Below are 26,614 nucleotides of genomic sequence, written 5' to 3'. Positions count from 1 at the left end.
TCAGAAGAAAAATCTATTTTTTTTGTATGAAGCAGTTCAGTATTGCCACTAAGCATTTGACTCAGCCCCTGTCTTATAGTTTTCCACCCCAGCTGCAGATGGATCATTTGCTTTCTCATTTTTTTGTATCTTTTTTTTTTTTTTTTTTGTGGGCACCTTTTTGTTACGAGTCATGCCTCCTTCCCAGGGTTAATTCCTATCTGAGCTTTATTCATTGCCTTTACATGTGTCTTTTTCTTATGTCTGTCGTAAATTGGTGACCAGTTGTCCAGCAGAACTCAGATGTATGGGAATATGATGGGCTGCGATTTGAATGCATCTGTTGCTGCCTCTGAGACCAGCAGCTCATTTTGCATAGGTGACTTCACTTTTATTGGTGGGATTCATGCTTGGGACTGAGAAACAAGCGACATGGCAGATGCCACATTAATGACAAAGTTCAGCTCATTATTGGATGTTAGTCTGCATGTGTTGAGCTTGATAAGCCAGACATTTTGAATTGTTAAGGTTAGAAAAAAAATGGGTGTAGTTAAGTGTATATTAATATTCTTTGGCTGTTCTTTGTATGTTTTGATTATAGAATGTTTTAGGTTGTGTGGTATTATGATTGTTAAATATCTCTGTTTTGAGCAAAACTGGTAAGATGGATAAGGAAAATAAAGAATTAATATAATGTTCTAATTGTGACTGGTAAATAAATGATCTTTAGGAAATGCCAAATAATTCCTAACAAAACAAAATGCTTCTTAACACCATTATTTTCAGTTCTTGGTTATAACAGAAAAAGTGTGTGGAACAGAAGTGGTTAATGATGTGTGTTAATTCTTTGAATTATTGGTTCTTGGTCACAATGGTAGGCTACTTCTAATAATCATTCAATGTAGGGCCTCTACAGCACTTGGGCCGATGCAGAAGGTACTGTGGGTAGAAGTGCATGCTTACCGAGATGTCTACGCACACATTATAGGGTGCATGCTGCAGAAAGCGGTCCAGCGCACAAGTTAATTTTGTGCGGTAGTCATCCTTCCAGCAGCATCTTTAAAATGAAAGGCATCAGCTATTCAGTCCTGATTGCAGAGACTTTAAGATGAGCACAACAAGGGGACCTGAACGTCGGGTCTGAGGAAGTGTAGAAGCTTGCTGTTCTGCAGCAATTACATTAGGGCAGAAAAGCTAATAGCGACCCCCCCCCCCCCCCCCGGCTCTTCAGACCCCCTGTTTTCCTGGTGTATAGTGGATTGCCCCTGCTCCCTGGCATGCCTTCAAAAGAGGCAGCAGCGATGCCCATTTTCTCCTGTCTCTGTATTGCTATTTTCAAAAATGGCAGTGCCTGACTGTACATGGTGCACTCCAGGATGCACTGCATGAGGTCAGCCTGCCAAATAAGGGAATTTTCCCCTTTATTTGGTAGGTGGTTTCCCCCAGTATGGCAGTATGGATGTAAATTCCCACATTTTGGCAGACTGACATTGCATGGGATGCACTGTGTAGGGTCAGGTGCTGCCATTTTTGAAGATAGTGGTGCAGGGGCAGAGCAAGTGGACATTGCTCCTGCTCCTTTTTGAAGGTTTGCTTAGGGGGGGGGGGTCGCTGGGGGTAGGGTGCCACGTTAGACACCAGGGTTTATTTGGGGGGGGGATCAAGGGGTTGGGAGTCAGATTGTAAGCTATGTCGAGCAGGCACTGTCTCTTCATGTTCAAGTGTACGTCTAGTAGCGCTATAGAAATAAGTAGTAGAGGATAGGGGGTTATGTCAACAGGTGAAGAGTGGTTTTGAGGTCCTTGGGGACCTTGGGGCTGGTTATGGGGTTTGGGTGTGCTTTTGCACATCGGGCCTATTTATTGGGGGGGGGGGTGTCAGTGGAGCAGGGGTCATCTCAGGAGAAAAATGGAATTGGATGATCTGGGGGTTAACTGGGGGAGGGATCATTGCATTTTTTTGGAGGGGGGAGCAGGGATGTGTGGCAGCAGGTTTAGAAAAAAAAAAAAAGTCCTCTTTCCTGTCACACTGTGAGCAAATCACTACTCATGCACTGACAAGAAAGGGAACATTCCAGCAATGAGTTGCAGATTGCTGCCATGGAACATACTTTTTCCTCATGGTGCACACTTCTTTTTAATGTGGCAGTAATTTGGATGCTCATTGATTTCTGCATCTCAGTGGTAAAATTGTGTCAAAAACTTTTCTTAGAAGCCATGTGCTCAGTCATTTTGAGGGCTAAGGTGGGTTTTCAAATTTTCGGGAAACATGGTAATGTTAGCAAGGGAGAGCTTCTCAGCCATTGGCTCAACCACTGGAAACTTGATCCTCATTTTTAAGACTTTTCATTTGTGTTTGGTAATGGGGAAAAACACCTGAAAAAGAAACATTCATCACTGCCCAGTGTTTGGATTCAGAAATAGCTGTCCTAGGGATACAGTTGGTGTGAATTCAGAATAAAAGTACTTGTAATATATACCCTGGGATTCTATATATGCCAAGATTTCCATGCGGGAATGGAAGTGTATTCCATGACATGCACATAAGCTGCATGGTTAACAAGCTAATCAGCGTTGATAGTTGGATGTTACCAATTGGTTACCTGTGGAGGTTAGGATTAAGTTTAAAATCTTACTGCTGGTGTTTAAAACTTTGAGGTGGGAGGTCTCAAAACATGTTGGCAATGAAATTGCAGGTATACCAATCATCAAGAAACCTGAGATCAGCCCAGTAGGAATATTGGAATATCATCATTCAGGGTGATAAAGCTAAAGACTACAGAAAAACTTTTTATGTACTCTGTCCAGGGTTGTGGAATGATTACCTTTTGAGGCTTAGAAAGATTTCAAGCGGTTGCAAAGTTTAAACGGAATAGAAAACGCATCTTTTTACTGTAGTATATGGTGCAGATGATAGTTTTAGCTGATTGATATTGGGGATTTTACCATATAAGAAGCCTGCTTGTTAGGATTAAGATTGTCTTTGTGTTTGTATATGGTTGTTTTTGTGTTTTTGTAAACCGCTGAGAACATTGGAATAATGCGGCGTATAAATTTAAAATAATATAGTGGGAGATACTTTTGAAAGTGCGGATAACAATGAGAAGGGACCTAGCAAAGCTTGAAGACTGGTCTAGAATTTGCAATTAAGATGAATGCTAAAAATATTAATGCAAGGGTCATGTGTTGGGCTACAAAAAACCCAAGAGAGAGGTACAGTTTAGGGGTGAAGTATCTTCTCAATGGCATACCGAGGGCGGGGCGGTGGGGGTGTGTCCGCCCGGGTTCATGCCGCTGGAGGGGTACAGAAAGCAGCCATGTGGCTGACGGCGCCAATGGTTCCCTGCTCCCTCTGCCCTTCCTGTTCGGGGCAGAGGGCAGCAGGGAACCAGCAGAACCGACAGCCGCTCGGGCTGCTTCCAGCAAGTAAGAATGCACCCCGGGGGGGGGGGGGGGGGGGGAAGGACGCCGCTGCACCCGGTGGGGGGTGGGGGGGTGGTGCAGCGGCGATTCACCCTGGGTGGCAGCTGACCAAGGATCGCCACTGGTACTTCTGCATGCAAGAGGAGTGGAACTTGGGGGTGATTGTATGTGAAGATCTTAAGGTGGCCAAATAGAAAAAGCCACAGTAAAAGCCAGAAGGAATGCTTGAGTACTATGTACAGTTCTGGAGACCACACCTTCAAAAATATAAAACAGGATGGAGTCTGTCAGTGATCTTTGTCATGAAGTGTATGAGGACAGACAAAGATGTCAATATATACTTTAGATGAAAGGCAGGGGAGGGTAGATATTAAGGGCCAGATTCTGTATAAGGCCACCTAAAAAAATCCATGTGGTAAACATTTCTGCCTAAGCATATACTATAAGCGGTGCCAAGATTTAGGTGCAGTATATAGAACATGCTTAGTTGATATCCCCAGTACCTAAAACTGCATTCTCCATTTACACCAATGAAAACCTGGTGTAAATCCCTGCATGTAAATTTAAGGCACTGGGCCATATTCTGTAATTACGTGTGTAAATTTGGGAATGCCCATAGCCCAGGGCTGCCAAGAGGGGGGAACAAGGGGACAAAATTCCCTGGGCCCGGGCCTCCGGGGGGGGCCCAGTGCTGCCGCCGTCGCAGTCCAGCCTGCCCTCTGTCGCTCCCTGGCATTGAATTTAAGCACTCACCTTCGAAAGTGCAGCAAGCAGCGGCAGACCACTCCTTCCTTCGTGTCTCGCCCTCGCCTGACGTAACTTCTGCGCGGGCCAGGACACAGAAGGAAGGAGCGGTCTGCCACTGCTTGCTGCGCTTTCGAAGGTGAGGTGCTTAATTCAATGCCAGGGAGCGACAGAGGGCAGGCTGGACTGCGGCGGTGAGGCGCTTAAGGTCAGTGCAGAGGGCCCGGGGGTGGAGAGAGAAGGGTGAAAGGGGACAGATTATTTAAGAGTCTAAGGAAATATTTCTGTTCAGAAGGAGAAATGGGAACATCTCGGTGGTGGAGATGAGGACTAAATTTGGATTCAAGAAAGCACAGGGGTTAGTAGTAACTGCTGTGGATGGCCAGACTGGTTGGGGCCATTTGCTCCTTTACCTGCTGCCATTTTTTGTTATGTTTAAAATTCAGCCACTTTACTCATCAGGAAGCAAATCTAATAATTCAGGCTTAGACAATGGGCTGCCTGTGCTGCAAAATATTTAACATGGTAATGCAGTTTAACAGGTTTTCATTGAGTGTATTGGTTTTGCATCTTGGGAACAGTTCATAACTTCCTAGTTGGTGCCGTCTGTAAATATGCTGCAAAGTTTGAGAAGTCACAACTGTGTTGTGGCCCCTCCAGTTGGGCAACACTGAAATCAGTGGAGGGGAAAAATGTTTTTATAATAATTTTATCTGGTTGCCAAATACCCCACAGGTCTTGGCTGACTATTAGTCATAATGGCCACACATGGGAGATTAACATTTTTTTATGAAAGTTGTATGAAATTTAATTTTTTGTAGTTTTGTTAATTTAGTTTGTGATTTTTATTTTGAGTTTGATATTCTGGCCTGTCTGATTTTAGCATTCTTTTCTGACTATTTTGTTTTATTGTATTCTGCCTTAATTTGCTTTAGTGATAAAGGTGGACTTAGCAAATTTTAATAAACATTAAATAATAGTGTTTCAGCTCCTGGTCTTTCCCTTGTCAGTTGAATAGCACCAGAGTGAAACAAGAGGATGTACTGAGCGGTTCTGGAGGGATGCATGCTTCTGTTTTGTAGGGCTGCTGTTGTGCAGATGTGGCTAGTTGTTCCAAGAATGATGGACGTTGTTTGTGAGGTATCCAATCTGAATCTTTGAAACACCTAGTTAAGATGCAGCTGTGCAGTCAGACCAGGGTCCATCAAGTCCAGCATCAGTGACCGTGTAATCACAAGTAGATCCCCAAAAAGGTGGATACAGTTTCTCTTCGGTCATTTCAAGGGGTATGTGATGGATTTCATAAGTCTACATTGATGATAACTTTTTATGGGCTTTTCCTTCAGGAACTTGTCCAAATAACTTTTGAACCAGGCTGTTTGTCACCTTGACCGCATCCTCCAAGCTGGATTTTCTGTGACAGTCGTATTAAAGGAGCAGGGAGGGAAGAATCTGAAAGCTGTCAGGTCACTGTTTTTTTTTTTATAGCAGTTTAGGATTCTCTAAGGGGGTCTTTTACAAAACTTCGGTAAGCCCAACATGGGGTTACCAAACGGGACTGCTGCCTGCAGTAGTTCCGCCCCAAGCACGCAACATTTCCGGGGAAAATGAAAACCCCTGGAAATGGCTTCCGCGGTGGTTACCCAGCAGTAATCAGGCATTGCTGTGCGCTGCCCGCTTACCACCAGGTTACCACGGGAGCCCTAATCACCACCTTAATGGGTGGTAGGGGCTCCCTGCCGCATGGCCATGTGGTAAGAGTTCTCTTACCGCATGGCCATATTTTGGGACTTTTTACCCACTGCGGTAGAAAGGGCCCTGGTGCGTGGGAAAATGGCTCACACCACTAGCGCAGGGCCCTTTTTCCCGCAGCTTGGTAAAAGTGAAAGGGAATAGGACTTGATATACTGCCTTTCTGTGGTTTTTGCAACTACATTCAAAGTAGATTATATAGTGTACATACAGTTACTTATTTGTACCTGGGGCAATGGAGGGTTAAGTGACTTGCCCAGAGTCACAAGGAACTGCAGTGGGAATAGAACCCAGTTCCCCAGGATCAAAGTCCACTGCACAAACCATTAGTCTACTTCTTAGTTTGATATAACAGTTATCTTATGCTCTCATACAATGAAATGCCCTAACAAATTTATCTTGCACAGGAGTCCAAACTTCTTTCTCTTCCCCCTTCAGTCTAGTGTTTCTTCAACTCCTGCAAAGCAGGAGCAGATTCTTTGTGTCGGAAGTAAAAAAAAAAAAAAATACAGAGGAAGGATTAGTTTGTGATAACAAACGACTCAGTTCAATTTTTCCCTTGTACTTCCTGGTACATAAATGTTTTGCAAAGTTTTTATATGGGGATATCAGACTAATTGCATAATGGTCATCGGACCTGTTGTAGTTGTAACCATTGCATGTCCAGACATAGAGGCTTTTTTTCAAAGCACATAGACTTACATAGTAACCTATATAAGTGATACCCAACCACAAATTGTGCAAGTGTGTTCATTAATTCTTCAAATTCTTTGGGCCTTGTTAGTGGTTCCTGCACAGCAGTGCTGATGGAGCCCATTCAAAGTGAATGGGCTTTGTTGGCATTACTGCACTGGGAGCTGGTAGCGCGGCTTGATAAGAGGCCCTTTGTGCGACATGCTGCTTTCTTTCCAGCGGCAGGCTGGGCACAGGTGCTCGGCACCCATCAGTGTATCTGCATCGCTTTGCTCATTCCTTCGTTAGATGGATGTAGTGAGCAGACTCGGTCGGATACACTGCAACTGTAGTTCACTGGCCGTTTTATATGTAGTCGGTGTTTTTGCTGTAGAGTGTAGGAGGAGATTAGAGAGGTCTAACTGCAGCAATAAAAAAACAAAACATGCCTTTCCACATGGATTTATTCAAAGAGAGGCTTGATGCAAACAAAACCTCTTAGCAGAGTAGACAGTGTCTGAAAAAAGCTCCATGGGTGGTTTCCCTTTGAAAATTAGTGACAATAAAGAAGAGGCGTAGTTCAACCACAAAGGGTAAACAGACAAGAAAATAAGTGGATGATATTTATGGCACTTATTTGAAATATGTGCCTATGGCCTCTCTTGGTTTTAGATATTTGATTTCTCTCATAAAAACATACGAGTAGCCATACTGGGCCAGACCGATGGTCCATCTAGCCCAGTATCTTGTTTTCCAAACAGTGGCAAGGCCAGGTCACAAGTACCTGGCAGAAACCCAAATCATGGCAACACTCCATACTACAAATCCCAGGGCAAGCAGTTGCTTCCCATGTCTGTCGCAATAGCAGACTATGGATTTTTCCTCAGGAATTTGTCCAAACCTTTTTTTAAACAAAGATACACTAACCACTGTTACCACATCCTCTGGCAAAGAGCTCCAGAGCTTAGAGGCTAATGAAGAGAGAGAGTTTTAGGATACCTCTTTTTGATTTAAGATAATTACTTTTTTATTTACATTTATTGTATTTATTACATTTATTGTATTTATTTTTGTTCTAGTTATTTTTAATTGTGATCTTTTTCTTTAGTGATGGCTTTTTTTGTTGTTATATGGTCACATGGTCTTTGCCACTATCCAATATATAATTTTCATAGTTGATGTGCCCCTGAAAGCAGGTCACATGTCAGGCTTTATAATAACTGGATTCATTGTATGTTTTATGATTTGCTCAAACGTTTTGATGTGGTTGATCTCCTATTACGCTTTTGGACAGATTGGGATAGGCTGGAGTGAGCTTCAGTGGTGACATCAGAAGTTGGAATGTAAGGATAGTGCTGGGCAGTCTTATACAGTCTGTCCCAAAAATAACAAAGAAGGACCAGGTTCAAATATTTTATACATAGTAACATAGTAGATGACGGCAGAAAAAGACCTGCATGGGCCATCCAGTCTGCCAACAAGATAAACTCATATGTGCTACTTTTTGTGTATACCTTACCTTGATTTGTATCTGTCATTTTCAGGGCACAGACCGTATAAGTCTGCCCAGCACTATCCTCATTCATTCATTATGAACCAACTGGTAAAACAGGCCCGTTTCTGACACAAATGAAACGGGCGCTAGCAAGGTTTTCCTCGGAGTGTGTATGTTTGAGAGAGTATGTGTGAGATTGACTGTGTGTGAGAGAGTGAGAGTTAATGTGCGTGTGTGTGTGTGCAGAGAGAGTGAGACTGCTGGGTGCGAGTGTGTCTCCTCTGTCCCCCCTCCAGCCACCCAGCGATTCTACTTTTTCCCTTGCCCCCCTCCAGCCACCCACCGATGCTCTTCTCTTCCCTGCCCCCCCTCCAGCCACTCCTCCACCTTAATCAGCATATATTAAATTCCCTCCATGTGCTACAGAAAAGCACCGAGCACATCTTATATAATAAAACGCACCTCCAACGTTCTGAAGCCGTAGTTCCGGAAGGTTGCAGGAATGCTTCAAGGCTTAAAGGCTTCACTTTCTTGGCTTCAGAATGTTGGAGGTGTGTTTTATTATATAGGATAATGTGTGACTGTTGAGCAGGCGGTTAGCTTAGAAGGGTTTAAAAAAGATCTGGATGGCTTCCTAAAGGAAACGTCCATAGACCGTTATTAAATTGGCTTGGGGAGAATCCACGGCTTATTTCTGGGATAAGCAGCATAAAATGTATTGAACTTTTTTGGGATCTTGCCAGGTATTTGTGACCTGGATTGGCCACTGTTGGAAACAGGATGCTGGGCTTGATGGACCTTTGTTGTGTCCCAGTGTGACAATACTTATGGACTTCAGGACTTTATATTCTGTCATCTACTATGTTCCTATTTACTGACTATTACTACTTGCATGTATTTTTCTGCTTATTTTCTTTTCTGTTACTTTGACAATTAGAGACAAGGTCTATTTATACCAACATTAGAGACCAGGTCTATTTATTTATACCGAAGTACCCACATGCCTTGCAACAATGCAGGTAATTGTCCCCAATAATGTATGTTTAGCTCTTCTTGATTTTTTTATATTTTGATACACTAAGGAGTCCTTTTACAAAGGCACAGTAAAAAGTGGCTGGCGGTAGGTAGTGTGGGTGTGTGTTTTGGATGTGCGCTGGGCCATTTCTTTACTGCATCTGGAATTTTTTTTTTTATGGGCCAGGGAAGTGGACATGTGGCAAAATTAAAACTAGCATGCACCTATTTACGGCCTGAGCCCTTAATGCCACCCATTGACTTAGCAGTAAGGGCTCACGTGCTACCCACACAGTATCTGTTCAGCGAGCGCCAACTGCCGATTACTGCCAGGAACGCCCCCATGATAGAAAATTTTCTACTGTGGGATTTGGCGCGCTCCAAACTCATAATTGCCACCAGGCGCACACGCTAGCCTGTCGGTAGTGCTGATTTGGTGTGTGCAACCCACGCATTAGCCCTCCCATGCCTTCGTAAAAGGGCCCCTAAAGTCTGTAGTTTCTCTTAGATTAAGAGAGTTATATAGTCCTGTTTGTGCAAGATTTCTTCTGGGAAATACTCTGAAACTTAATGCTATTATGATCTACATGTTTTCTTTAAACCTTACTTCCTTGTTCGTTGCATTGTTAAAGGGTAGATGTTTTGATAATAAAAGATCTCTTGTTTACTATGAAAGTTCCACATCAATTACTAATTCATTATTTAGGATTCTATAAAGTAAAAACTTGATGGAGCTGCCTGAAAAGTTTTATTTTGGCAGAGTGCTTAATAGTATCATTTTTTTTTAATTTTATTGCTGCTGATTTACTTTTTGATATCCTTTTTAGACATTTTTTTTATTCCCAGTTTTTAAAATGTTTTTAATTTTTATTTTTTTGTTGGTTGGAATTCTACTTTTTTGTAATTATTTATTCATCACCTTGAACTTCCATAAATCAAAATAAATCTAGATGGATCCTTGGACAAATGGATGGTTCATCTATACGTCTGCTCATCAGTTCATAATGCTGTTAATCTGTGTTCGTTGAAATCTTTGTGAACTTCTGGCAAGGATTGGTGCAGCAGGTCCAGAACATATTAAAATTTATAATGCTGTACACAGTTAAGCAGGAGATGTTTCAGAAAAGGTCAAACTGCTATTTCTGCCATAATGGAAGAAAATAAAAACATCCAGGGCAAAAGTTAGATGTTTTGGACTAGACCTGTTTCAATCACGCTGTGCCACAAAAAGGTACCCTAAATGATATGACCCCCCCCCCCCCATACTCCTTCAGTGGTCACTGACCCTCTCCCACACCCCAAGGTTGTGAAAGAAACAGTACATACCACCCTCTATGATAGCTTCAGAAGTTGTGGCCAGTCCTATTAGAGCAGCATGAAGGTCCACCAGGCCTATATCCCATTCTAACTGGTACACTTGTGGTAGAAAGTGTGAGCCCTCCAAAACCCATCAAATACCTACTCTACCTATATACAGTGGTGGAAATAAGTATTTGATCCCTTGCTGATTTTGTAAGTTTGCCCACTGACAAAGACATGAGCAGCCCATAATTGAAGGGTAGGTTATTGGTAACAGTGAGAGATAGCACATCACAAATTAAATCCGGAAAATCACATTGTGGAAAGTATATGAATTTATTTGCATTCTGCAGAGGGAAATAAGTATTTGATCCCCCACCAACCAGTAAGAGATCTGGCCCCTACAGACCAGGTAGATGCTCCAAATCAACTCGTTACCTGCATGACAGACAGCTGTCGGCAATGGTCACCTGTATGAAAGACACCTGTCCACAGACTCAGTGAATCAGTCAGACTCTAACCTCTACAAAATGGCCAAGAGCAAGGAGCTGTCTAAGGATGTCAGGGACAAGATCATACACCTGCACAAGGCTGGAATGGGCTACAAAACCATCAGTAAGACGCTGGGCGAGAAGGAGACAACTGTTGGTGCCATAGTAAGAAAATGGAAGAAGTACAAAATGACTGTCAATCGACAAAGATCTGGGGCTCCACGCAAAATCTCACCTCGTGGGGTATCCTTGATCATGAGGAAGGTTAGAAATCAGCCTACAACTACAAGGGGGGAACTTGTCAATGATCTCAAGGCAGCTGGGACCACTGTCACCACGAAAACCATTGGTAACACATTACGACATAACGGATTGCAATCCTGCAGTGCCCGCAAGGTCCCCCTGCTCCGGAAGGCACATGTGACGGCCCGTCTGAAGTTTGCCAGTGAACACCTGGATGATGCCGAGAGTGATTGGGAGAAGGTGCTGTGGTCAGATGAGACAAAAATTGAGCTCTTTGGCATGAACTCAACTTGCCGTGTTTGGAGGAAGAGAAATGCTGCCTATGACCCAAAGAACACCGTCCCCACTGTCAAGCATGGAGGTGGAAATGTTATGTTTTGGGGGTGTTTCTCTGCTAAGGGCACAGGACTACTTCACCGCATCAATGGGAGAATGGATGGGGCCATGTACCGTACAATTCTGAGTGACAACCTCCTTCCCTCCGCCAGGGCCTTAAAAATGGGTCGTGGCTGGGTCTTCCAGCACGACAATGACCCAAAACATACAGCCAAGACAACAAAGGAGTGGCTCAGGAAGAAGCACATTAGGGTCATGGAGTGGCCTAGCCAGTCACCAGACCTTAATCCCATTGAAAACTTATGGAGGGAGCTGAAGCTGCGAGTTGCCAAGCGACAGCCCAGAACTCTTAATGATTTAGAGATGATCTGCAAAGAGGAGTGGACCAAAATTCCTCCTGACATGTGTGCAAACCTCATCATCAACTACAGAAGACGTCTGACCGCTGTGCTTGCCAACAAGGGTTTTGCCACCAAGTATTAGGTCTTGTTTGCCAGAGGGATTAAATACTTATTTCCCTCTGCAGAATGCAAATAAATTCATATACTTTCCACAATGTGATTTTCCGGATTTAATTTGTGATGTGCTATCTCTCACTGTTACCAATAACCTACCCTTCAATTATGGGCTGCTCATGTCTTTGTCAGTGGGCAAACTTACAAAATCAGCAAGGGATCAAATACTTATTTCCACCACTGTATAGGTGACACCCGCAGGCATAAAGGCTATTGTAGTGGTATACAGTTTTGTACACTAGGTTTTTGGTGGGGTTTGGAGGGCTCACCAATCACCGTACAATATGAGGGGGTAAAGGTGAGATGTGTACCTGGGATCTTTTATGTGAAGTCCATTGCAGTGCCCCCTAGGGTGACCCTCTGCTCCTACTGGGTTGTCTTTGTGGCCAGTCTGGTAAGAATGCTGGCCACCTATATATCCCAATGGCTTGTTTTTGTGCGTTTTTCCCTTGGACCTTTTTTTTTTTTCTCGAGAAGGTGCTAAAAGATAGACGCCCTGAGCACAAAAACATCTAGCAAATGGCCATTAAAAAAGTTTTTCTGGTTTGAAAATGGTCATATTTGCTACTGGGTTTTTTTAATGTTGTTTTTTTTTTTTAAACAAAATGTCCATAATCAGATTTAGATATACTGAAAATGCCCCTCTTAGCTTCCACATAACCTCATTCTGGACCCGTGCTATCAGCCTCAAGAAAATCTATTTCAGCACTGAGGAACCACGGGCTTTATAAATAGATTTATGGAAGGCCTCTAGTTAGATCATCCACATGAGCTATGGATGTGTCTAAACCGTGTCCATACAGGTTATGGCAGCAGCAGATATCTAATGGATCAATAGAAACTAAAGTCTTCGCCAGAACAGACCATGAAATGTTTAAGAAGGAGTGCCGAATTCATAAGCTTTAAGGAGATAGATGTGAAATAAGCTGATTTCAGCATCTTGTTGTAATATTATAGTTGCTGATATGGAAGAACTCTCAATCGATCTTCATCCTGCTCTTCAATACCATTTCTGAAGGTGCTGTGCTAGAGTGGTAGTTTACTTCTGTTCAAGATAACAAAAGAGAGGGTAAAACAGCATACAAACAAACAATAGCAAGAAAAAGTACAGCTGAGCGTTTAGGATTGAGATAGTCCTTTAATTCTGAAAAAAAGACCTGACACGAGCCGTGTTTCAGCGTACGAACGTCTGCCTCAAGGGTCCAGATTATTCTTACGGACAAAATGATACAAGATTGAAAAAAACCAACCAGTTAGGTTAAGGTCGCCCAAAGCGAAGTAGTAATTCACGCTATCCTGCAGAACGTCGGTATTAAAAAAAACACCATTTTGTCTATAAGAATAACCTGGACCCCTGAGGCAGGTGTTTTTACGCTGAAACACGGCCCGTGTCTGGTCTTCTTTTTTCAGAATTAAAGCAGTTTACTTCTGTTAAGCATTTTTATCAACAAAATTTATCAAAGGAATATCAAGGAAAGTTTTTTGCTGTTTTTTGGTAGACATCTGGTAATCTGGTAGACATCCTAGAAGGTGTAGAAAGTATGAGGAAGGGTCTGTTAAACCTTGAGAAATGGTCTGGAGTTTGGCGGCTAAGATTTTATTGGTCATGTGTTTGGGATGCAAAAAAACAAATTGAGCAGTGCAGTTGGACAGTGATGTTTTGTGCTCAAACGAGAAGCATGGGGAGGGATGATCATAACCGATATGAAGTTGACCAAATGAGTAAAGTGATGGCAAAAGCCAAAAGGATGTTTAGGCAGATAGGGAGAGGAATGACCAGCAGTAAAAAGAGGCAGTGGCACTTCCTATACCTCCATTTGCAGTATTGTGTACAGTTCTAGAAAGGTACAGGATGGAATTGGACCAGAAGACACCTTCTAAAATTGGTGGTGCTCTTTTCCCCCATGTAACAGACAGCAAGATCAAATGTGCATTCTCTGGAGGGAGTAGGGGTACTGCCAAGGAATAAATGCACAAAAGCAGGCCTCATGAAAAGGAAACTCTTTAAGGGTGAAAGGGGGTAAACTCGGAAGAAATTTTGTAATTTTTTTTTTTTTTACAGAGAGGCTGGTAGATGCATGGAACAGCCTGAAAGGGAGATAATTATTATTTATGCATTTGTATCCCACATTTTTCCCACTGTGTAAATGAGGCCTGTACCCAGTGGTGTGCTGGAGCAGGCTCTCACAAGCTCGCAAGAGCTGGTTGTTGTTTTTAAGAATTTTGGGAGCCAGTTGTTAAAGTAGGGCCCTCCATGGCTACTTTAACAGCTGGCTCCCAAAATGTGGGCTTGGGCCCCCTGCTGAATTATCTTTTACTTTGCTGGTGGGGAGGCTGAGCCCTGCCAGCCAAGTAAATAGACTACTGCTGCTCCCCGCTCCTTGTTTCCAGCTCTGGGCAGCAGGCTGGGACTTCTCGAGCATGTGAGAGAAGTTCCAGCATGTTGCTCAGAGCAAGACTGGAGTGGTGGCAGTCCATTTATTGGCTGCCAGCAAAGGTATGCCTAGCGTGCCCGCACGAAGGGAGAGAGGAGAGAGAGGCAAGTGTTGTTCCCCCCCCCCCCCCCCCCCGGCCCTTCCAACTGCAGAGCTGGCTACCTCCGGAGAAAGAGCCTGTTAAAAATTTACCAGCACACCCCTGCCTGTACCTGAATTCAAGAAAGTTTAAGGGCTCCTGAGGGAGAGGAAGGGATGGTAAAGCTGAGCAGAAAGTGTGGATTTCGTGGTCTTTATCTGCTATCTTGTTTTTGTTTCTGGTGGTTTCTCACTTTTTTTTTCTCACTTTGTAGCTAGGGTCTGTCTCTGCCTTCTCCCATGCCCTTGAATTCTGTTACTGGTTTTTTTTTTTTTTTGTCTCCAGCGTCATTGGATGTTTATGGCACGTACACTCTCCTTTGGAAATTAGTTTGCAAATAGTTTAGGGCCCTGTTTACTAAGCCGCACTATAGGCGCTAACGATAGACACCCATTATATTCCTATGGGTGTCTCTAGTGTTAGCGTGTGCTAAAAAGTTTGCCCACCTACAGTGCCTTAGTAAACAGGGCTGTTGCTTAGGGGCCATTTTACATAAGTTATGTTAGGCACTAACGCGTTCCTAAATGGTGTACCACAGGATGCGCTCATTTAGCACACATGCTAATCCATGTGCTAACTTTTTTTTTTTTTTAAAGAGCTATATAAGGGAGTGTTCTGGCTGCTGATCAGCACAGCTAACTAGTTAGTGCAGGATTGCCATGTGAGCCCTACAAAATAGGTGTCTATAAGTGCTCATGTGGTAACTTTTTTTTTTTTTTTTTTTTTTCTTATGGCAACATTAGCGCAAGGCAATTAGTGCAAAAATGAAAAATGGGCCATTGTTTGGCTGCAGCAAAAAATAGCTTTAGTGTGTGGGAAAAACCCATGCAAGGGTGCACTAAGACTACTCTTTTTGTTGCAGCTTAGTAAAAGGGACTCTTAATTTTTCCTGTTATTTAACAAGGTGAATAGTGTAAATTGTTTTGTATTCTTCAGTTTGTTTTTAGGGTACTGGGAATTTATTTTAGTGTGTCTTTTTTTTCTTTAATCTGACCATGGATAAAGATTTCTGTTGCTAAACAGAGCCAATAAGGTGATAATATGCACAAGTTCTGTCAGTCCCTGGGTTATGCTCTGCAGAGATGAAAGCTGTAAATTGGTAAGAGGATACAGTATAAGACTGGTTCTGTTGTCTTTCAGGTCCTTTCACATAACTTGTGCACTTTACTGAATGTCCCACATGACCCTGTGGCCCTCGAAGAGCATTTCAGAGATGATGATGAGGGTCCTGTGTCCAATCAGGGATACATGCCTTATCTGAACAGATTCATCCTGGATAAAGTAAGTGTCGCCTTTTATGCTTTTTATAATTAAGCTGTTAATCTGAAGTACCCTTTTCTTTGTGCTTGGTTTTTAAACTGTGCAAACTCACCAAGCCATCGCCCTACAGTGTTTTGGCCTGTTATTGTAGTAGGGGCAGACTGACGGTGATCTGGGCCACTGGGCACTAAGGGTCATGAGCCCTTAACCACCTATTGAAAATGATTAAACTAGATGGAAGCTAGGGGAAAATGAACCCTCAAGCGCTGTCCTATTGTCCCAGTGGTCAGTCCAACCCTTGCAGTGTGAATGAGCTAAAAATTGGACAATTTTCAGCCTAGCAGGAGCAGAGCTGTTAGCCTCTTTATAGTAAAAGAAGGTTAGAATGACTAAAGAAATGAGAAAATAAAAAAAAATGTTTTTATAGAAAACAAAGGAAACAAGAAAGTCTATACAGCTGTGACAAAAGCATAACAGCAAGAACAACAAACCAAAACCCCTCCCCCCCACCATTCATTAATTGAGATTATTCATATGTCCTTTGGTGCAGTGGCGTAGCTACGTGGGGCCAGGGGGGACCTGGGCCCCTGTAGATTTGGCCCTGGACCCCCCTGTCGACGACCCTCCGTCGCCGTGGGCCACCTTTGCTGGTGGGGGACCCCAATCCCCGCCAGCCGAGGTCCTCTTTTTCCCCGCAAAGGCTTCGTTCTGTTTTTGATGTCCTGCACGTTGTACGTGCAGGACGTCAGACTCACAGAAACAGAACGAAGCCTTGCGCGGGAAGAAGAGGGCCTTGGCTGGCGGGGATTGGGGTCCTCTGCCAGCAAAGGTAGGCGATGATGGCGGGGGGGGGGGGGGGTCATCAAAGTTGGCGGGGGGGGGGGGGGGAGGGGGGTCGGCGGCACCGGGGGGGGGGGGGGATGCTAAAATGTGCCCCTTCACCTCGGCCTTTGAACCCCCCCTCCCGCCGAAGTCTGGCTACGCCCCTGCTTTGGTGGTCCACTTCTGGTCCCAGAACAGACAAGAGTCAGCTGCCGGAACAACCAGTTAGACAGCCGAAACCAGCAGCCCGGGGGCATCGAGATCAATGCCCGAGAGGGATCTCCAAGCTATATATTTGTCCCAAAGTTTGTGAAATTGTATTATTTGTCCAGATCGGATAGCAGTAAGTTTTGACATCTGATATAAATAATCCATCTTGTGAACAACTTTTATTACTGGTGGCAGATGAAAAATCTTTTCAAAACTGATTTTAAATCTAAAATTATTTTTGAGCATATGAGTGACCATTACGTGACTGTCATAATGCAAAGAGTGACTTTTCAGAGAAATCAAGGAGTGACATGCAAGTTGCAGTGTACAGAGCCATGATAAATCTGAGAAGTATTTCAATGTGACAAGGCGACGGCCGTGGCCAGAAGGATGCTAAGCTGCATAGAGAGGGGCATAACCAGCAGAAGAAAGGAGGTGTTGATGCCCCTCTACAAGTTGTTGGTGAGGCCTCACTTGGAGTATTGTGTTCAGTTTTGGAGGCCGTATCTTGCTAAAGATGTAAAAAGACTGGAAGCGGTGCAAAGAAAAGCTACAAAAATGGTATGGGATTTGCGTTGCAAACCATACAAGGAGAGACTTGCTGGCCTGAACATGTATACCTTGGAGGAAAGGAGAAATAGGGGTGACATGATACAGACGTTCAAATATTTGAAAGGTGTTAATCCGCAAATAAACCTTTTTCGGAGACAGGAAGGCGGTAGAACTAGAGGACATGAATTGAGGTTGAAGGGGGGCAGACTCAGGACTAATGTCAGGAAGTGTTTTTTCACAGAGAGGGTGGTGGATATGTGGCATGCCCTCCCGCGGAGGTGGCGGAGATCAAAACGGTAATGGAATTCAAACATGCATGGGTTAAAAACAAAGGAATCCTGTTTAGAAGGAATGGCTCCGTGGAATCTTAGTGGAGATTGGGTGGCGACGCTGGTAATTGGGAAGCAAAACAGGAGCTGGGCAGACTTCTGCTGTCTATGCCCTGATCGTGACTGAATAGATAGGGATGGGCTTGAGTGTACATTTTAAGGGGCTTCGACGTTAGCTTCAGAACTTAGTACAAGAACAGTGCTGGGCAGACTTCTACGGTCTGTGCCCTGAGAATGGTAAGGACAAATCAAACTCGGGTATACATATAAAGTATCACATACCATGTAAAATGAGTTTTATCTTGTTGGGCAGACTGGATGGACCGTACAGGTCTCTATCTGTCGTCATTTACTATGTTACTATACCCCCTGCAGTGAATGAAGAGGATCTGTTAGGTAAGCTCAAGCTAGAGGGCAGCTGAAACTGGGATTTTATTTTTCTAATTTTGGCAGAAACCAAATCTGCGGCATGATCTTCAGTCGAAGCCACATGAAAGACCTGGTGAAAATGGGAAATGGAACTTGATATACCGCCTTTAAGTGGGTTTTGCAACTACATTCAAAGCAGTTTTACATAGTTTATACAGGTACTTATTTGTACCTGGGGCAATGGATGGTTAAGTGACTTGCCCAGAGTCACAAGGCTTGTTGGGAGCGCTCAGTGCTGCCACCTGGGGGACCTGGGTTCAAGTCTTCACTCTTTGTGCTGGTTGGGGCTAAGGAAGGTGATGGAGGTAGTAGTCAAGGTGCCCGGGAAGGAGGAGTCCCAAATTGTGGCACGATAATTAGTGGCTGGATTTAGGGAGGAACTCAGATGTTGCAGAGAAACATCTAAGTAGCTGAGAAGGGATAGAAAATAGCAGAAACATTCTTGGACAGTTGTGAATGGCAGCTCATAATGCTGGATCATAGCCCTGGTTTCAAAGGAGCTGGAGGAAGCTGAGCTTAAAAAAAAAAAGTCCAGCCACAGTCTTGCTTTAGCAAAGTTTTTGGATGTGAGCCTACCCATTTCTCTCCTCCAAGCATTCTGACAGTTGAACCAGTGCGGTGGGTTTGAGGGTGGTGGGTGGGTGGGTGGGGGGGGGGGGTTTAAAGTGATCTTTTTATTCTGATGCAGCATTTAATAGCTCTTTCCTGTTTGTTTATATGTGAACAGTAGCTAAAAGTCCCAGATCTGTTCTACAGCTGTGTCTCTGGGACTTCTACAGGTTGGGCAGCTGCCTATGCATCCAGCCCTAACTGCCCACTTTAAAAAACAAATTGCTGCCAAGTTACATGACTGTTCAGATGTTTTCCTATACTGCAAAAAGATCTTGTTCAGTGACGTCCCTCATTTTTTGGGGGTTGTGGCGAGTCCAGGAGCCTGAATAGTGAATGCTCTGTCTATTATCTTCTGATTCTAGCCTGTATTTCACAGGAAATGTTTGTCTTCTCTTAGAGCCAAAGCTGAAATCATCACACCCAACAGCTGGCTATGAAAATTGTTTTTAATGATGAGGGGCTGGAGGAGGGAATGGGAAATTTAGGACATTTTGCTCCAGATTGAGTTGCTGAACTGAAGCCTAAATTTTTACTTGAGTGATCTGTTAAAGAAATTTCTCCCTGGATCCATTTTATTAAAATGTATTCCCTCTTCTGCTTCCTACTCACAAAAGGAATTTATTTTTCAGTCCAAAGGTGACTGTTCTACTTTCAACAAGAAGTGATCTGAGTTTTTGTGTGTATAGTCGGTAGAAAGTTGCAGGATACATTGTTTCATTTTAGAACTAAGAAGTATTGTTAGCAAAATTCCCCATGAGAGAAACAGAAAAGAAACTTTGAAGGCAGTGAGGCTTGCAGTTCTCACATTGCAAAATGTTTCCTCCCCACCTCTCTCATTGTGTGCTTGTAAGGATGGAGGGGCTCCTACTCCCTTCCCCAAAGATTGCTAGTGAACCACACGAGTAAATGGTTTCCAAAAGCAGTTTCTCGTTCCTCTCCTGGAAGTACACCTATCCTGTTGGGTTCTTAGGATTGTCACAATGAATATGCATGAGAGATTTGCATACATTTAAAGCACGGTTCAACCAGTGGCGTAGCCACAGGTGGGCTTGGGTGGGCCAGGGCCCATCCATTTATGGCTCAGGCCCACCCAACAGTAGTACATGTTTAGTGGTAACTTGTGGGAATCCCAAGCTCCGCCAGCTGAAGATTTCCCCCGATGGTAACAAAAACACTACCGGCACCTGCGCATGCTCCGTTTTCAGTGCATTCCTGCTGCCAAGATGGAAAGAAGTGTTTTCCCACCAGCTGAGATTTTTTTTTTTTGGAGGGGGGGAGAACACTTGGTGCCCACCCAATTCTTGCCTAGGCCCACCCAAAATCTGTTGTCTGGCTACGCCCCTGGGTTCAACAAATCTCACAGAAACATAAGTCTCGGTAGACTTGAAACCGCAAGACCAGCCCAAACTTCTGCGCCTCCTGGCTCAAGCTCGCAGAGAGCTAATTCATAGTACAGATGTGGGAGATGCACTGTAGCTCTGCAGATAGCAAGGTAAGGGGAACAGGTGGCAAGAGTCCCGAGCACATTAGTTTCCTGGAAGTGACAGATGAGAGAGAGAGAGTGGGTGAAGGCTTAGGTGGAGTATGAGCAATAGAGAGAGATGGGGGGGGGGGGGAAGGGAAGGGATGAGTGGGGACATAGGCCACAGTGATACTGAAACAAGAAGGCAGTTGTCTCTTTGCTTCACCTATTAAGGGGGCGCTATCACACAGCTGACAGCATGCTTTGGGAAGGGAGACTGCTGGCTTCTGCCAGTGATTTGCAGGCACTTTAAGAAAGTGACGGCCCGATGATCAGAGGTAAATATGGGCTCTAGAGGCCACTAGCGCCGGGCTAGCACCTGCATTTACCTGCGACCCCATGATCATCGGGCTGAAAGCGCCTGAGAGAAGCCATAACACTGAACTCATTTAAATTAGATTTAAATGAGCTCTACTTGTATTCCGCCCCTGTGAGCAGAGAACAATGCTCTGATCATAGGGGTGGAATAATGCTTTAACCCTACACCAGCTCAGAGCTGGTGTTAGAGTTAAGGCTCCTGCCCCCCCCCCCCATGAGCAACTCTGGTTGTCAGTGTTTCCTGGGGGTACATAGGACCCCTGGACTCAACTCTTAAAACAAGGCCCTGGTGGTGCCCACAACCCCCCCACCCCACAAGGACACACAGGGTTGGAGGTCCAGTGGATCTCTAGCCCCCCCTAACCTCCCAACACACAAAAAATGTACCTGGTGGCCCAAGTGGGCTGCCGATGCAATCCCCCCACCCTCCCTGGTAGTTTAGTGGTAAATCCTTCTCCCCTGCTCCCTCCTCTTCCAGCCACTGCCGCCTACAAAATGGCAGCACCCTCCCGGTGCATCCTAGGAAGCCGTTCCCAAAGCATCCCAGGATCCACCGGGCAGGGTGCCGCCATTTTGTAGGTGGTGCTGGCTAGAAGAGGAGAGAGTGTTGCTCCCTTCGTCGAGAGGTACGGAGAGGGGGAGGATTTACCACTAGACCACCAGGGAGGGGTGGGGTGGGTTGTGTCGACAGCCCACATGGGCAACAGGCAGTGGTGTGCTGGAGCCGGCTCGCAAGAGCCGGTTGTTAAATTTTTAAAGCTCTTGCGAGCCGGTTGTTGTGGCAGGTGAGCCGGCTCCCAGGGGCGGCGCAATCCGGCGGACATGGGTGCCCCGTATAGGAGGCTAACCCAACTGTGACCTCCCCCTGCTGCCCCCACAAGCGCAGGGCTCTGTCTTCCCTCCCGACTCAGCTCCGTTCCTTGGCTCCGCCCCCGCGTGTGTTTTACCTTCTGTGGTGGCAGCGACGTCAGTGAGGAAGAACGAAGAAGGCACTGCGGGCTCGCCTCTGGCTCCAGCTTCTCCCCTCTTCACACAGTGTCCCACCCTCACGTAAACAGGAAATGCGTCATCGGAGAAGGCAGGACACTGTGTGAAGAGGAAGGGAGAAGCTGAAGGCAAGCCTGCACTGTCTTCTTCTTTATTGACGTTGCTGCCACGGACAGTACAAGCAGTGCTGCGGGTGCTTAAGGGTGGTGAAGTGTGCGTGGGGGGGGGGGAGGTGAGAGAGCTATGGTGAAGACACCACCCCTCCTCCAGCGCCCAGAGCTCCCGTCTTTATGAATGAGAGTTGTACGGGAAAATCCAAGCCCTGACTCCGCCCCCTCCTACCGATGGGCCCAGTTACCTCTGCGCATTCCACCTGCTGGAGGCAGGGCCGGCTACTGCCACTCTATGTGGTCCGCCTGAGAGTACGCGCTTGCCAGTGGGGCAAGTCTGTTCCCTGCTTCACAAGCTATATGGCTCGCTAGCAAGTTCGGATGGGAGTTTCTCTGCGGTGAGTGAACAAGATTAAATGTTGTACTTGAGCAACAGCTCTCCCCACCCCCATCCGAGTGATCCTGTAGGTCTGTTTTTGGAACCCTTGTCTTTTTCCATCTCTGCTTTTTAACCGTCATCCACTATTTTATTAAACGCTATTTTGGTTTAAGAAGGGGGTTGGATTTCTCTCACGTCTTTTTCAGTAGTAGCTCCAGCCGAGGTACGTTCAGATAATTTAGTTGTTTGTTTTCCTGCTCCTAGAGGGCTTACAATTAAATTTGTACCTAAAGCAGTGGAGAGAGTTAGGCAGGGGTGTGTAGCCTGGGAGGAAGGTGTGAGAGCTAAGGATATCTCTATGAGGAGGGGATGAGGATGAGAGAGAGTTATGGTGGATGTGCATGCCCAGGGAAGGGGTTTGAGAGAAGGATGGAGTCCACCTGGAAAAAGGGCAACAAATACTGGGGATTGAACCTGCTGGGGCAAGGGGGGGAGATCAAGCTTAGGATGGGGTTCAAGTTAGCTGGGAAGTGAGAGGGCTGGGGGGGCACTGAGCTTGAACTGGGAGAAAGCTTAGAGGGTGTCACTCAGGGGGAGAGAAGAGCTTGCTGGAGAGGAAGGGGGAGGGCAGGGGGAGAGAAGGGGAGGGCAGGGGGAGAGAAAAGCAATCGCTGGAGAGGAATGGAGGGCAGGGGAGAGAGGAGAATTGCTGGCCATGGATGGAGGGGAGGGCAGGGGGAGAGAAGAGATTGCTGTACATGGATGGAGGGGAGGGCAGGGGGGAGAGGAGAGTTTCAGGACATGGATGGAGGGGGAGGGCTGGAGAAATTCTGGACATGGATGGAGGGGAGGAAGACAGGAAGGAGATGCACATGGATGGAGGGGAAGGGAGAGAGAAGAAATGCTGGACATCGATGGAGCGGAGGGAAGAGAGAGGAAGTGTGATGAACATGAATGGAGGGGAGAAATGAGAAATGCTGGACATGGATGGAGGGGAGGGAAGGGAGAGAGGAAAAAATGCTGGACATGGAGGGAAGAGAGGAAGGAAATGAGATGAGGGAAAAGGAAGAGAGGAGAAAAACTGCACATGGATGGAGAAAATAGGAAGAAGCTAGATCCACTGGACAGTCAAGTCTGCGGAGGACCAGAAATGAAGAAGAAAGGAGGAAAGAAAAGAAATAAATGGAAAGGAAGCCCTTGAAACAGAGTCAAGGGAACAGAAAGAGAGCAGCAGAATCAGATACTGGGCCAGCATGATGAGAAAAACAAAGTCACCAGACAACAAAGGTAGAAAAAAATTTTCATTTTAGTGTTTGGAATATGTCCACTTTGAGAATTTACATCTGCTATCATATTTTGCAGTGTATAGCAACGTGTTTCTTTCTGTTTTTCTGGTATTGTGCTTCTTAGGATTTCAGGTTAATTTTTTGAAGAATTTGAATAGGGGCTATCTCTGTTTTGCATGTATGACTGCAAGGCCAAGTGTCTGAATAGGGATCTGTTTGTTAGGTTCTGAGATTTTGATAACACATTGTTTTTCAGAGTTGGCAAGACTGTCTGTTCTCCTAATTCCTGGTCTGTATGTTAATTTGGTTTGTGTCATTTTGGGTATACTGCAGAGATTTTTTTTTCCTGGTAAAGGGCTTCTAAAACAGACATCATGTTATGAGAATCAGGTTCTCAGCATTAAAAGTTTATATTTATTTACTTATTTATGGCATTTTATCCCACATTAAACATGAATTAGATTGGAACGTGGGAGCATTTAATTTTTTTTTTTCCTGGAGAGAGTAATACATTGCCGCTCCCCCCCCCTCCAGGCTCTCTCCCTGGCTATAGCCAGCTCTGCAATTTGTGTGTGTGTGTGGGGGGAGGGGGGGGCGCAGAGGTGGACCGGGGAGAGAGCCTGTTGTTAAACATTTACCAGCACACCACTGGCCACAGGTATATATTTTGTGTGTGTGTGTGGGGGGTGGGGGGCTGGAGATCCTCAAGCCTCCTGTGACCTCATGGCGGGGGGGGGGGTATGGGTGCTTGGGGGTGCACTAGGCCACCATGGCCTTGTTTTGGCAGGTTGGTCTGGAGGTCCTATAGACCTCCAGCCCTGTGTTTGACAGGTCTGGGCTTTTGACAGCCTGGACCTGTCAAACAATTGTAATTCTCCTGCACTTTCCCCCAATGATCAACACTAATAGCATTCATACATTTGCATGTTATTAGTGTTGATTATTGGAGAGTTAATTCTCCATGCTGTTACAGTGCTATTTTTAGGGAGTTGTTTCTGAACAGCATGGGGAATTAATCATCGGGTCATGATTTACTAAACTGTCTTTGCCCACAGACATAGAGCAGGAAAAGAGCCTTAGTAAGTCAGTTTCTGAAAGAGCTACTGCTGATCTGGGAGAGGATTCCACCCTTCCCCCCAATCTTCACTGGAGGGGTGGGGGAGGAAAAGTGAGAGAGTTCTCAGCTTTTGGTGCCTGGATTCAGTGGTGTAGGCAGGAATTTTTAACAGGGCGTGTGTCTCCTGTGCCACCCTGGCACATAAAAATCATCCCCAGGTATGATAACATAGTAACATAGTAGATGACGGCTAATATCATCTCTTTGGCAGTGGCCTGCGCCGGTACTTTCAGAACTATCCCGCCCCTTCTTACGCAACTTCCTGTCAGAGGCGTAGCCAGAAGGCAATTTTTGGGTGGGCCAATAGGTTAGATGGGTGGGCACCAGGGTTGCCAACTTTTTGAAATTGAAAAACTTGCCACCTGATGCCCCACTCCATGCTCCACCTCTACCCCACTCCCAATAACTTCAATGAGGGTAGCAGTGCAGGCTTCAGTGACTGCAGGCCACATTGAGGGCTAGGGGGAAGTACAAGACAATCTCTTGAGCCTCCATTGAGCCTCGGTCCCCTAACACACATACTTAGCCTGTAAAGCAAGACCAAACACTTTTCAGCATATCTCTCCAGTTACAAGCTGTAGAAATTATCCCAGAAAGTATAGTCTAGTATTAAATTCTGCAAATAAATTCTGCATCCACAGAACCCTCAATGGGTGCAGAGCAGAGAGGACATTTCCCCGTAAAACTCACCGTAATCTCAACAGCCACCATATAGTAAATAAAACAATCTTTAAAACAAAATGTCACTCGTAACCTAGAGCAAATCTACAATGCCAGCACTAACTTCCAAAACAAGGCTTCTACCTATGAAAAAGGCATTGCCTTACATATTACAGAGGGGCCCTAAAATATCAATACATCTATTGGGAAAACTGAACAACCAAACTTACTACTGAAGGCTACATAGAAAATGCATGCTAACAGAATACCTCGATCACACACATGGAACAAAAATGCTAAATATAGAATAATTGACTACAAATTATAAAAATAACCAAAACCCCAGGAAGCCAGACCTTGCATGCAATACAATACCAGAAAAACAGAAAGAAATGAATTTCCTCCTGTGCAAAATATAAAGATAGTACGTGACAGGGATGGTGTTAGAAGAATGCAACTGGAGCAATTGCTGTTGGTCCCCTGGCCAGAGAGAACCACAAGCATGATGGAAGCTGAAGGCAGTGCAGCCTGGTGATGGACTTTGGGGTTCCTTCCCAAATTTATGGCCTGGGCTCCAGCCATGTCTAACACCAGCACTGGCAAGATGTACATTCCAAATCTGACATATTCTAATCAGAAAATAGAAAATAAAATTATTTTTCTATCTTTTGATGTCTGGCTATTTTACTTTTCAAATAAGTCTCTGGTTTCTTCTTTCCTCTGTCTTAACTCACTCACCAGTCTCCTGTCTATCTGTCATGTCTTCTCTCTCCATGTCCACCATCCATCTCCCTTCTTTGTGTCCCCATGGTTCCTTGTCCAGTATCCCCTACCCCTGTGTCCAGCATCATCCCTTGTGTCCCTAGGCCCTCCAATGCCCAGTACCTCCCTTTTGAGTTCCTATTCTCCCCTATGTCTAGTATCTCTCCCCTGTGTCCATATACCCCTCCCTCCCAGTGTCCAACATAGCCTCTCTATTCCCAAATCCCCCCCCCCCCCCTGTCAGGCATTGTCATCCCCATATAGCATCTCACATCTGTTTCTGTATTTCCCCTTTCTCCCTCACCCACACCAATGTCTCTCTCTCTTCTGCGATCCCATCTACCCAGCTTCTCTCCTTCCAGCTTTTGGCTCTTTCTTCCACTGTGAGGTAAACATTTGTCTCCCTCTTTCTTCATCCCCTTCCCCGCTCATCTCTCTCCCTTCCCTCTAATCTCTCCCCCTGATACAGCACCTCTGTTCCTTCCCTCGAGCCTCCCCTGCAAGCCTTCCCTCCAGTCTCTAGCCCCCTCCCCACAGGTCTAGCACCTTTCCTTGCAGGTCACACATACGTCTCTCGTGGCTTTCTACTCCCTAAGTGCATCACTATGCATTTCTTTGCATTGAATTTTAATTGCCAAACATTAGACCATTCTTCTAGCTTCCTCAGATCCTTTTTCATGTTTTCCACTCCCTCCCGGGTGTCCACTCTGTTACAGATCTTAG

The 26,614-nt window shown here is 45.2% G+C and overlaps 1 protein-coding gene across 1 annotated transcript in view; it reads left to right on the top strand.

Moving 5' to 3' along the window:
• SWAP70 (switching B cell complex subunit SWAP70) overlaps window positions 1–26,614 on the top strand; it is a 184,729-nt gene that overhangs the window by 26,165 nt on the left and 131,950 nt on the right. Inside the window, exon 2 of the mRNA XM_030200994.1 lies at window positions 15,677–15,817. Within this exon, the coding sequence (XP_030056854.1) occupies window positions 15,677–15,817 (141 nt within the window). The remainder of the gene's footprint in view (window positions 1–15,676; window positions 15,818–26,614) is intronic.

Source organism: Microcaecilia unicolor, chromosome 4, assembly GCF_901765095.1.
Source record: "Microcaecilia unicolor chromosome 4, aMicUni1.1, whole genome shotgun sequence".
Taxonomy (NCBI): Eukaryota; Metazoa; Chordata; class Amphibia; order Gymnophiona; family Siphonopidae; genus Microcaecilia; species Microcaecilia unicolor.
The sequence above is the reverse complement of the archived record's forward strand: the minus strand, read 5'-3'. Positions and strand labels throughout refer to the sequence as shown.